Below are 12,686 nucleotides of genomic sequence, written 5' to 3'. Positions count from 1 at the left end.
TGAACATCCCTCTCCAATGATTTGTCAAACCAGCTTGTACTAGACTGGGCAGTATCTGTGTGACATAGAGTTATGTAAGGCTCTAGTGCCTGGTACACTGGCAACAACTTTGCCAAGTTCATGTACTGGGCAGTGAACTTGTGAGCATCTGCTTCAATACATGGCTTGGCTTGGTTTCACAGCCTCTGGCTCAGGCCTCAGATCTGGCACCAAGCTCACTGCTCCAGGCTTTTTCTCTCAAATACCCCAATCTATGGTAATTGCTCAGGGCAGCAGTTCTCCTCCCAAATTGAGGGACTCTTACATTAGTCAGTAATTAGAGACAGAACAAATCTGTGAACACAGAGGAAAGTTTATAGCCATACTTGATAATTAAGAGAAAGTGAGGAAAAATCTGAGATTTACACAAACTGGCAAAGCAGACAGGAAAAAAGCAAAATCTGAAAGGTTTCATAGCAAGCGGGTGTTTAAAGCAAAACCACACAATCTTTATGCAGAGATTATATCAGTAACCCATCCAGCGAAGGAAAGTGATCAGCGGGGGGGGAGGGGGGAAATAAGTGAAGAAAGGGGGGAATCTGGGCAGCAATATTTGATGATTAGAGAGAAAAGCAGCAAGATTGGAGGGTAGAATATCTGCATATTAAATCATTCTGAGGTGGAGCAGGAAAAGTGGAGGGGGGTATGTCAACTTTACCCTCAAAATATTACAGTAAAAGCCTGTTCTCAGCGGCGCACAGTTGAGCAGTCCCAGTTACCATTGCCAGAATCAAGGATGTCTGGGCCCGGTTAACTCAGCCCCCATGCGTCTGAGCCTTACTGTATAATCTCCAGTGACAGGATCACACGCTGCAGCGCTCATTAACACAGGACCCTGCCTCATTCAGGGTACATCTACCCTGCAGAGCCCCCCAGAACAACACAAAAACCACTGCAGCGAGTCTCGGGGCCTGGGGCAGCCGACTCAGGGTTATGGGGCTCCGGCGGCAGGGCTAAAATAGCAGTGTCAAGGCTTGGGCTGGAGCTAAGATCTGAGATCCTCCCCCCTTGCCAAGTTTCAAAGCCCAGGGTCCCACCTGAACCCAAACTCCCACATTGCTATTTTAGCTCCAACACCAAGTCAAATGGCCTGTGCTCTGAGATCCCTGACTCGGGTCTTTATTTGCAATGTAGACGAACCCTCAGAATTTTAAGCTCTGAAGTCTCTGAGGGAGCAAACATGTCTCTGGAATTCAGTGGCTCCCCTTGACATGCCCCAGGGCTGTAATGGGGCTGTGTGTGTAAAAGGCAAATCACCCCCAAACAAACACTCTTCCCTCTCTCTGTCTCACCCTCTCTGCTCTGTCTTAATTACTCTGGGCAAAACACCCTGATTCCCTCCGACAATCTGTGTGTGGGGTTAGTTACATTGTCTCTCTCTGTGCCCCAAATTGTTCCTTTTCCTTCCCCGTTTGTGGTGCTGGAAACTTTCAAACTGAAATCCATGTTCTGGGGCTTCCTTGCAGCCTTGTCTGGTGTCACGGACTTACAGATTGTGTCCACTCGTGGCCCTGTGCGGTCCGTGGGGGGTGCCCCTTTCAGTGAGACAGCCCTTCTCGGAGGTCCACTCTCTCTCGGGGTCAGGCCCCTCCACCTCCTGGAGCCACACCTCTCTGAGCCTTAGCACACCTGTTTCTCGCCGTGGGCCTCTCAGGGAGTCCACAAACTCTGGACCCCCCGGACCTCCACCTCCAAAGGGGTTGATGCCCCCCCCCCGCCCCGCCCTGTTCTCTAGACCGGAGTGACTCTCAGCCAGCATAAAACAGGAGGGTTTATTGAGAGTTGAACACAGCACAGGAACTCTCAGGGCCTCAGGCCTGGCCTCTCTCAGCCCAGCACATCCCAGTCTCCCTGCATCCAGGTGGGCTCTGCCTGCTCCCCCTCTCCAGCCCAGACCCCCCTGCTTCCCATGTGGGCCTCCGATATCCCGACCCCAAGCCCCCTCTGTCCATTATCTTCTCTACCGGTAACCAGGGTCGTAACCAGGGTCACCTGGGTTTCCTCTCCTCTGGCTGGAACCAGCTGGTCAGGTCATGCGGGTCCTCTCTTCACAGCCCATTGTCCTTCCAGTGGCCAGAACCGGCTGTGACCGCAGAGCTGGGTCTCCAGGTCACCAGTCACTGGGGTCTCCATCCTCCAGGCCATTGGCTGGGGTCCCAAGTTCCCTCTCCGGTCTTCTGTACCAAGAACTCCCTCTCCCTTCACCTCGTTAAACCAGTAACACCCAGGGACACCGAGTCCCACCCCCTTTGCATGCAACCCACTGGAAAACACGGAAAAACCAAGAAACCCCCTACTTCGTCACATCAGGGCTGAGCTGTGACCTGCAGACCTGGAAATAATAACACTGAGATGTCCCATGAAAGATAAAATCCTTCTTCAGTTCAAGGCTCTGCCACATCCTGGGTAAAGTCCAGACTGGGCAGAGCAGACATGCCAGCTGTCGTGAACTGATCCCAAGAGTCACAATTTCTGAGTTAAATTAAGCCTCCCTCAAAGATCTCCTGGTAGAACTCTCAAATGGCAGGATTTGTTTTCCACCTGAGGCACATTCTTCAAATGGGTTTCCAGGCAAACAGGAGAGACCTGCCCTACACAAAGGAATGTGCTTCCTCCATGAGGCAGTTCCTGCACAGCATTTGGAAAGACAATGAGAAACCTCTTACAAGGCAGGGAAACAAAGCTAAGGGCGGGGGGCTTCAGCCGAGAGAGAGAGAAGGGGGAGGGGCCAATCCTCAAACAAACAATTTAATCTACTGCAAAAAAAATCCTGACAGTGCAGAGTTCTAAAAGTGAGGCTTAAATGTTACTTTGCAATCCTGTCAGTTGCCCCAGATGAGACAAGGCTCCAGCTGCCAGGCCCAGGTGGCTGGTCTCCTGCTGTCCTGGGTCAAGGAAAAGGGGACCCCAGTGCAGCCCCCCCCCACCTTCCTGGGAAGAGTGAAGAACTCTAAGGAGCAGAGATGAGGCTGGGGGCTACAGGGGGCTGAAGTGAGGCAGGTGGGGGCTGATGGGGCGGGATGGGGGGGCTGCATTGATGGTGGGTTCTGAGCAGATGGGGTGAGTGCTGGGAGGGTGCACTGACTGCGGTGGGGGACTGGAATGATGAGGTGGTGGTGATGGCGACTGGGGGATTGAACTGGGGGGATGAATTCAGGGGTTGGGTGGGGACAGAATTGATGGGTTGGGGCAACAGGATTAATTGCTGGGCAGAAGACAGGCACTTGTGGGGCCGAGAGCTCCCACAGCAGGGACCAAAATCACCTTATCTAGTATGTGAGGGAGTGGGCGACACTAATTCTCACATCGCACACCCTGAACTCTGATGGGCAGAGGAGGGGAGTTCAAACAAGACTGACCTACAAACTCAGTATAAACTTTTATTAAAGTCTCATGATTTCTGGGCCAATCTCATGATTTTTGAGGGTTTGACTCATGATTTTTGGTCTCCCCAAATTGGCAACACTGCACTGATGGGCAGAGAGAGGTAGCAAATTATGACAGGACACAGTTGCCTGATTTTAGGAGGTTAATATTATGAGTTAGATAATATGGGTTATAGGTTTGCCAATTGATCAGAACAGAGGATAAGAAGTTTCTTGTCCCAGAATCAGGCTACACAGAGTTTGTGAAGACCCAGGGCCGTCCTTAGGCATAGGCAGAATAGGCAGCCGCGTAGGGCCTCACTCTCCCTGGGGGCACCACTCTGCAGGCAGCCCAGACAGTGTAGAAGCAGGGCTGCTGGGTCCTAGAGAGAGCCGAATGCAGCATAGTCTGAGGAATGGGATTGGCTGCTGGGGTCTCTGGAAAGGGGCGGGGGTAGGGGTTGGGAAAGGAGCTCACCTGTGAGTGTGACTCTTTCCCCCCAGCTGAGGTGAGGCGAGGCAGGCTCTGTGGCACCCCTCTCTCCCTCCTCCCTCAGGGCTGGGTTGAGTGAGGTGCTGGGGGGGAGAGGAGGCTGCCTGCCTGCTTGCTGAGGAATGAAAGTGAAAGTAACTCACTTCCTCGGCAGGCAGCCAGAATTGGAATGTCACACAGGGCTGGGTTAGGATTAGCCGGATGTGTGAAAAATCAGGATAGGGGATTGGGGTACAGTGAGCAGATATCCCTATTTTATAGGGACAGTCCCAATTTGGGGGTCTTTTTCTTATATAGGCTCCTTTTACCCCCCCACCCCCACCCATCCCTGTCCTGATTTTACACACTTTCTGTCTGGTCACTCTAAGTGGGGGTAATTGGTGCCTATATAAGACAAAGCCCCAAATATCGGGACTGGCCCTATAAAATCAGGACATCTGGATCTGGCCACTCTAGCTGGGGAGTGCCTCTCCCCCAGGTTGGCAGCTGCCAGCGAACCATCTCATCCGGGGGGAGCTGCAAAGGGCAGGATGAGCTGCTGTGGCTCCATGGGTGCCCCGTCCCTGAGATCAGATGCTATGCTAACTTCACCATGGTCTGTTGGACTGGCGGCGGTGCCCATTGGCGTGTGATTGGACCTGAGGGTTTGCTGCTGCTGTTGCCACTCTGCACCCCAAGAGGTGGATTTTGGGGTCCTGCAGTTTTCCACCTATCTCCTCCTCTGCTGCAGCTGTTGGACCAGCAGGCTGGGGGGTGAGCCAAGCATGAAAGCAGTACTGTGTTGCCATTTAGATTGTCATTTAACAACTTTGTTTGCCAAAAATTCTTGCTAACAATCCTGAATCCAATTTCAATATTTTTTTTAAAAAATCAATATCTTAGCCAAAAACAGAAAATTAAGTTGTTGACAATTATTAGTGACAGGTTTGGTTTGAGACAGGGAGTGGGTCAGTTTTCATCAGAGAAACAAAAAATGTTGACTGACTTTCCTATAGCCTGTTACTCCTGATAAGAGCCCTCCAACAACTGTAATATGCTCATCTCCTTACTAGTGTATAAAGCAGGGGTCGGCAACCTACGGCACACCTGTCAAAGGTGGCAGGTGAGCTGATTTTTGATGGTATGCAGCAGCAGGCTGAGCGGCTCAGCCCATCACTGCTCTGGGGTTCCAGCTGCTGCCCTATTGCCAGCTGGGATACCAGCCATCAGCCCCACTCAGCACCTGCTGCTGGCCTGGGGACCCCCAGGAACCCCAGGCTGGCAGTGGTCTGAGCAGGCCAGCTGAACCACTTAACCTGCTGTCAGCCTGGGGTTCCATTCACTCAGCCGGCAGCGGGCTGAGTGGGCTGGTGGCGGGCTGAGCGGGCTGGTGGCGGGCTGAGCAGGGCCGGCGGGGGGTTGAGTGGCTCAGTCTGCTGCCAGTCTGGGGTGCCAGCAGCACTCAGCCTACTGCTACTCTGGGGTTCTGGCTGCCGGCCCCTTGCCAGTCAGGAGCTCAGCCGCCAGCCCCACTCTTCCTCCTGCCAGCCTGGGTGAGCAGAATCCCAGGCTGGTAGCGGGCTGAGGGGGGGTTGGCAGCCGGGATCCTGGCTGGCAGGAGTTGGTGGTCAGAACCCCAGACCAGCAGCGGGCTGAGCAGGGCCTGGGATCCTTGTCTAGGGTTCCAGCCACCAGCCCGCTGCCGGTTTGGGGTTTCATTTACTCAGCTGGCAGTGGCCTGAGCAGGACCGGTGGCCAAGACCTCAGATAATAACAATAGTTTATTTATATAATATAGACATAGAGAGAAACCTTCTACAAACATTAAAATGTATTACTGGCACGAGAAACCTTAAATTACAGTGAACTTGGCACACCACTTCTGAAAGGTTGCCGACCCCTGGTATAGAGTGACCATATGTTGTACTAAGATTCTCCTGCTCTTTTTTTCCCTTGTGAGTCAGTATAACTTTTGCCAGCCCAGAAGTTGGGCAGCCAATGTTTTACGTTTTCACAATGTTTTCTCCAACTTTCATAAAGTAAATACATAGTTAATATGAGTTTAAAAGGCCAGGGACACTTCTTTGTGAAGAATCTGTACAGCAGATCATGCCCATAGACGATCCAGAAAAGAAATTTGAGGTTGATTTTTTTAATGTTGTGATGGATAAACCAGTATCTGCTGTTGATGAAAGGTTTAATACCTTGCAAGTACACCATGAACAGTTTGGATTTTTGTATGACATAACTAAATTCAACGAAATAGGAAAACAAGAGCAACTAATGACAAAGTGCAAGAATCTAGAGAGCCTCCTGAAGCATGGTGATAGTTTTGATTTAAATGGACTTGAACTGTACGAAGAATTGAGTACACTGTCATCAATGTTGCCACATGCAAAATCGGTGATGGACATTGTACAGTTTATTCATACCCGCAAACTTGTTGACATATATCCTAATGTGTACATTGCCACTCGTATTCTACTGACAATTCCTGTAACAGTAGCATCAGGAGAACGGAGGTTCTCAAAACTAAAGCTCATTAAAAACTATCTCCGCTCTACAATGAGTCAGGAACGCTTGACTGGTCTTGCGTTCTTGCAATCGAACAAGACACGACTTTGTCTTTGTCATACGATGACATTATTACTGATTTAGCAGCCAAAAAAGCCAGAAAGATTGCTTTTAATTAAAAACAAATCTTTGTTTCAATACCTCTTCATATAAATTTCCAATAAAATTTTGATAAATTAAAAAATAGATATTATTTGCATCATTCTGTCATATCAGAATTTTTTCTATAGTGCTGCTTCTTTAGTGCTAGTCCATCAGCATTACAGTTTGCTTAATTAAGTTTAACTGGTTTTAATAACGTGAATGTGGCAAGTTTTCCAATACTATAAGCTTATGTTTGTGTTGCTAAGAGCAGATCAGGCACAGGGGCACCAGTTTAATAATCTCGCCTAGGGCACCATAAATCCTAAGGCCGGCCCTGTGAGGACCCTCAGGATGTACGACAAGGACACTCACACTGAGACAAATGTAGCCTTAAAGACTTCTCCAGAGATCAATGGAATAGTAACCAAACAGCAACCAAGTGATAAAATGATCAGAGTTACAAAGGCAACAATGTTGGTCTAGAGAGATAAGTGATATTATGCACTATCATGCTTTTGATTAATATACTCACAGTCTTGCACTATAACTAGGGCTGCTGACAGAATTGCCGGGCCCCTGGACAAAGTGGGGGATGGCTTTTGGCCCCCAGAAGGGGCGGGGCCTCAGGTAGAAGGGGCGGGGCTGCAGGGACTAGCCTGTAGCCCCCCTTTTGCCCCCCTCCCCCTATCAGCAGTGCTGAGTGCCCCATACGGCTGCTGGCCTGGCCAGCGATTTAAAAGCATCCAGGAGCCTCGGGCTGCCAGGGGCACAGCTACTGTTCTTTAAAAGCAGCAGGGAGCCCCCAGCTGCTGCTACCCTGGCAGCCCCGGGCTCTTCTAAGTCACCCAGGCCCCTGGGCAATTGCCCCCCTTTACCCCACCCCCAGCAGCCCTGGTTATAACCTGGAGGTCAGAGACCAAGGACCAGCCTTGCCTCTAGCACGCCAAGAGAGTCCAGGTCCCTCAGCTCTCGAGTGGGAAGGACAGAGTTTAGGAGATGCGAGAACGCTGAGAGCTGGAGAAGACTGATCAAGATAACTTCAGAATTTTACTGAACTGACTGACTTAAAACTTACAATTCAGAACTAACAGACTAATGAACCAAAGGGCAATAAACAAAAAAGTAAGAAGCCTCTTAGGCATGGTGGGTCCCTCTTGCCACAGGGCATGAACACCTGAGCGCTCCTTCTATGTCCAAACTTCATTTCCTCTCCCACAGAAATGCTGGGGTGCCCTCACTCCATGGGCTGGTGTGTCTGATAACATATACCCACATATTAATGGCATTAGCTCATTCTCTGATTTCTGCCCTACCTGGTCATTTCGGTTCCTCTCCAAGTTGAGGCGAACCTGGTCAGTTGAAAGAGGGTATGCACTGAGGTAGCCCCCCAGACCACTCTGCTTCAACACATCCTTTATCTAGCTCTGTTAAAGGTTGCAACCATATATGGACCTTATGCTTTTACTCATCACCACCTATCTAGGTGAAAGGCCCTAAACACATGTACACTAACTTTGCCTTAGAACAACATACAGGATGTAGCTTGTAGGTCCCTTGCGTTGTGGCCAAAAACACTCTAATATAAATCTCTAAACATATTATAACCTGTTATAATAAAACAAATAGTCAAACCCATGAGAAAAGATATATACACAAGTAAGCAGGCTAGCCCTATACCCCCAATCTATCTTCAATATCCCCAATCTATCACAACTCTCTACCCCTGGTCTAGGAGATAGGGGAAGGCAGAGAACGGGGAAAGGTCATTGTGCCGGGAATGTCCCCAGCCATCAGAATTTACCAGCCCTGGACCAAAGGATGGCGAGAGGCGGAGGTGGGAAAACGATGCTAGACAAACCCCATCCACCACAGTCTGTAACCCCGCCGGGAGCAGAAAGCGGGGAAAGGTGAGAGGTACCAAACGGTGGCGGGAATATCTCCACCCATCACAACTTACTGCCCTGGGGTTGTAGGGTGGGGAAAGGCAGAAGCAGCAAATTGTGACAGAGCTGCAAAGGAGGGACACACAATGGTAATAACAGCTATCAGAGCAAATTGCGCAGGCAAAGTGACACTGGCAGGGGGAGCAGCAGGGAGCCCTGCGGGGAAGAGGAAGAACTGGAGGGCTTTTCCTACAGCCAGTGGCGGGTTGATTTAACCCTACAGCTAACACCAGAGGAACCTGGAGGCAGAGCACTGGCCGCTCCATGGCCTGAACTAGGGGAGCGACCCCTGCAGTTCAGCCCAGGGCTCAGACAGTGATGTGCTGTGGGGAAAAGAGACCCAGGGACTCCAGCTCGCCAGGGCCCCAGAGGTGCTGGGCAGAGCAAGCCCGGGGCCCAGCCCGGCAGGAGGGCTGAACTAAGGGTGCTGCCTCGCCAGCCCCCTGGGTCTTGGCTGCTGCCACTGGGGCCCCCTGAGCCCTGGCTGCGGGTGGGGAGGCACATTGCCTCTGCCCCCACCCGAGAGACTCTCCTCAGGCAGAGACCCCAGCCCAGTCCCTCAGCAGTGCCCCACATGGGGAGAAGGGGAGACCTGCTCCCCCCAGGAGCTGTTCCCGGTGCAGCCTGTGAGGGGGCCCCATGCTGCTCCCAGTGGGGTGGGCTGCGAGTCCCGGCCTTGGGCAGAAGGAAGCTGCTACAGCTCCCAGGGTTTGCAGGGGGTGGGGCAGCGAAGTGTGGAGAGTGGGCGGGGGTGGGGGAGTCAGAAAGGGGCAGAAGAGGGGCTGAGCAGGGGTGGCCGAGGCAGTGGGCATTGGGGGGTGACCAGGGATGTGGGAGGGGGCAGGAGGTGGAACAGGGATGTGGGAGGAGGAGGGTGAATGGGATGTGGAAGGGGGCAGGAGGGGGAAGGGGGATGTGGGAGGGGGCAGGAATTGGGGAACAGGGATGCAGGGGGCAGGAGAGGGCCAGGGGGATGTGGGGCGCTGGAGGGAGGCTGGGGGAACACACAGGTATCGGGGCAGGGGGAGAATTCTGGGGCTCAGGGGAGCAGAGCTGGACTAGAGGGAAACTCTGAGTGTCTGATAAAGGGAAGAAAAGGGGGGATGTGAGCGAGGGGCTATGGGGGGGGGCTGGAGGGAGAATATGGAGCAAGCAGAGACTGGCTGGGGAGGGCAGAGCCAGGGGGCAGGCGGCAGGAGGGGGATGGGGAGAGATACAATGGCAGCTCCCCCCAGCCCATGGGGTGGAAGGGGGCTCCCAATGCAATATTACTGTCTTCCTTTTAAACAAATTAAAAAGAATGGCAATGGCTGTTGAAAATAGCAATTCCAGTCCTAGTTCGCAGTAGGGAGACACCAGCATTTGTTGCTCAGTTTTATCCTACTTTTCCTACAGCATGTTACAGTGTCTCAGCATATGTAATTTGGGAGAAATGAAGTAACAGCAGCTCAAAGTGAGCTTGAGCACTGCTGAATTTTGAGTGTTCAATTCCGGAACGCAGGTGCTGGATTCCTGAATATTAGCTAAATCTGGAAAGGACAAGCCAACTTCTGCTTCCACAGCTCAGACGTGGAAATCCTCCTACGAGCCTGGTACTGCACCTAAAGCCACCCAGGTCCAGTAGAGCCTCCCCTCCCAGACTTTTCATTCTAACTTCTAGTGGGAGCCACATACCTCCCACATGCATCCCACGAAGTGGGTGTTCACCCACAAAAGCTCATGCTCCAAAACGTCTGTTAGTCTATAAGGTACCACAGGATTCTTTGCTGCTTTTACAGATCCAGACTAACCTGGCCACCCCTCTGATACACGACACCCCCCTTGCTAGGCTTCAGCTAGAGACGCTGCTGGGGGGGGCTGCCATGCGAGGTCACAGCAGCATCCCTAAGCCAGTCTGGGAAGAGCTCTGGCGGTACTAGCAGGGCCAAAGCCGCCTGCTTCTTGGCCACACTTATTGCCGTCTCACGCTGCCACCCACTTCAGACCCAGCTCCCCACCCACAGCAAGCTGCAGCGCGTGGAGACTCAGCTTCCCCCTCCCTGCGCCTAGCGGCCACGGGAATGCTGGGAAATGTAGTTCCTTCCCTGCGCCAGGGCCGGGTCTGGAGGCAGGGAGCTGGCCAAGGAACTACAGCTCCCAGAGCCCTGTGGGGTCTCGGCTCCCAGGTGGATTCCTGCTCCTAGCGAGAGGGGAGGGAGCGGGTGTGCTGCCCCCACCCTGAGCTGGGCCCGGCGCTGTGGGATCTCGGGGGACCCGGGCCTGGCACGGACCAGACGCTGCTGCCGCCTCCGCTGTGAGCCGAGATCCGGCCGGGAAGCTGCTGCTCCCGGGTGTGTGCGGGGAGAGGCCGGCACTAGCCCCCCCCGTGCCCGGCCGGGGGGGGGTGGTTCTCCGGCCAGGCCCCGCCCGAGGGAGCGAGAGACCCGGGGAGCGGGACGCTGCAAAGGGGGCCTGGGAGCGGCCCCGGCACAGCTGGGAGCCCGGGGGGGGGCAGTGAACGTGTTAGCAGCCAGGAGGTGGGAATGGGGCAGGGAGCGGTGAGTCCCGCCCCCGGCCGGAGATCTGGGCCCTGCCCCCCTGTCCGGGACGCTCCGTCTCCCCCCGGCGATCCCGGGGCAGGCGCTGGCTGCAGCGCGGCCGGTGTCTGCAGAACACACAGAAAGGGGCCGGCCTGGCTCGCGAGCGGTGGGGCGGGAACTGGGCGAACAGACCCAGAGATCGGACACGGGGTGACCCGTGGGGCCGGGGGAGACCCCGGGGAAAGTGACTGCAGAGAGCCCTGGGAGCGGCCCCGGCACAGCTGGGAGCCGAGACCGTGGCCCGGGGGGTGCGTCCCCTGTGGGGCAGGGAAGGTGGGGGGAGGTCAGTGAGGCAGGTGGGGGTTGAACTGTCCGCGCAGTCGAGGGGAGAAGCGTCTGTGGGGGGAGTTAATTTCATCCTTCGCCTGTCCGTGCCCCTTCCCCCTCACATCCTGGTACAAATTCTCGCTGGTGCTTCTCCTTTTCTCGCTTGCTGTCGGGGCTGGATATAACGTCCAAGGAGAGTCCCCTGTTTGTCCTAAAATTAACTCTCTGGTCTCTGATTTTCACTCTATTGTTTCCAAAGGTCTCAAATGGCCATTTAAAGTCTCTGCTTTGGGGAGTTTCCCACCATATTATCAGCAGCGATTTGTCCTTGTTTGGGTGGGAAATTATTGCCCCGAGTCATTCCCCAGAAGGGATCAGGGGGTCACTGGGGACTGTTGGAGGAGCCTGAGATGGGGCTGCCTCGGGGATGGGGTGGCCATTGCCTGCTAGCAACAGGGCACAGGAGGGGAAGGACAGAACAAGTCCCCGTGGAGTCTGCCCAGCCCCGTTGTTCTGCTGTCCTCTAGCATATTGTTCGGAGACTTTGTTACTGGGAGACTTTAAAATGTCTCTGTGGGCTCAGCCTGGTGGGAGGGGCCAGGTCTATGCTGGAATAAAGAGATCAAACATTTTCCCACCATGGCAGAATCTAGGATGTCTGTCTGCTGGGAAAGAACTGGGGGAATTGTGGTGTGAAATTAACTAAAGCCTGTTCTGAAACCTCCCCCATTTCCCTTCTTGCCCTGCCAGGCTGCAGAAAACTCCACATTTCACTCCAGCTCATCCCGTCCTTCCATGGCACAGGGCAGAGGAATGGCTGCAGCGGAGCCAGTTCAGGTAGGGATTATTGGGGGGTGGCTGGTGGGTTCCTTCAGGTGGGAGGAGGCAGCAATACACAGGTGGTGGGAAGGTTTGGGTCTGATTTGGAGGTTCGAACAGGCAGGAAATTCACAGGGTGGAGAAAGGGAGGAGGCCAGGGGGTGGCAAACCTGCTGGGACTTGTTTAATATGTGGCTTAGAGTCTAGGATCAGAGCCATGAGGTCTGGAGGTGAAATGCCCTAATTTATAGAAGAGGACACGACCCACCAAGGTGAGGCTAGGAAAATGGGCCAGGCTCCCGGTGCTGGAGCCTGACCCAGCTAACCAGTGGCTGCTGTGAGAGATGAAGGTGAGGCTCAGCAGCGAGGCTTAGGGGAGATGACGTGGCCCTTCGTATCCAGCTCCTCACAATGAGGATTGTGTTGGGCTCCCTACCAGGGAGCTCTCCCTGGACCTTGCTAGGGCTCACCTCCTGTGTCAGTCTCTGGCTAGTAGGTGTGTGATGGAACTGCTGAGAGAGACAAGGGGCTCTCTCTTCGTCTC

The 12,686-nt window shown here is 53.6% G+C and overlaps 1 protein-coding gene across 8 annotated transcripts in view; it reads left to right on the top strand.

The window, feature by feature from the left end:
* The first annotated feature begins 10,702 nt into the window (after positions 1-10,702).
* Positions 10,703-12,686, top strand: part of LOC127030137 (zinc finger protein 883-like) — a 40,835-nt gene continuing 38,851 nt past the window's right edge. For all 8 annotated transcript variants that reach the window (XR_007768304.1, XR_007768301.1, XR_007768299.1 and 5 more), the window contains exons 1-2: positions 10,703-10,807; positions 12,074-12,160. Coding sequence is in view for 1 of the 8 variants with exons in the window: in XM_050916167.1 (XP_050772124.1) it covers positions 12,119-12,160 (42 nt within the window). In the remaining 7 variants the exon portion in view is untranslated. The remainder of the gene's footprint in view (positions 10,808-12,073; positions 12,161-12,686) is intronic.

The sequence above is a fragment of the Gopherus flavomarginatus genome, chromosome 10 (genome assembly GCF_025201925.1).
Source record: "Gopherus flavomarginatus isolate rGopFla2 chromosome 10, rGopFla2.mat.asm, whole genome shotgun sequence".
Taxonomy (NCBI): domain Eukaryota; kingdom Metazoa; phylum Chordata; order Testudines; family Testudinidae; genus Gopherus; species Gopherus flavomarginatus.
This window is presented reverse-complemented; position numbering and strand designations above follow the sequence as displayed.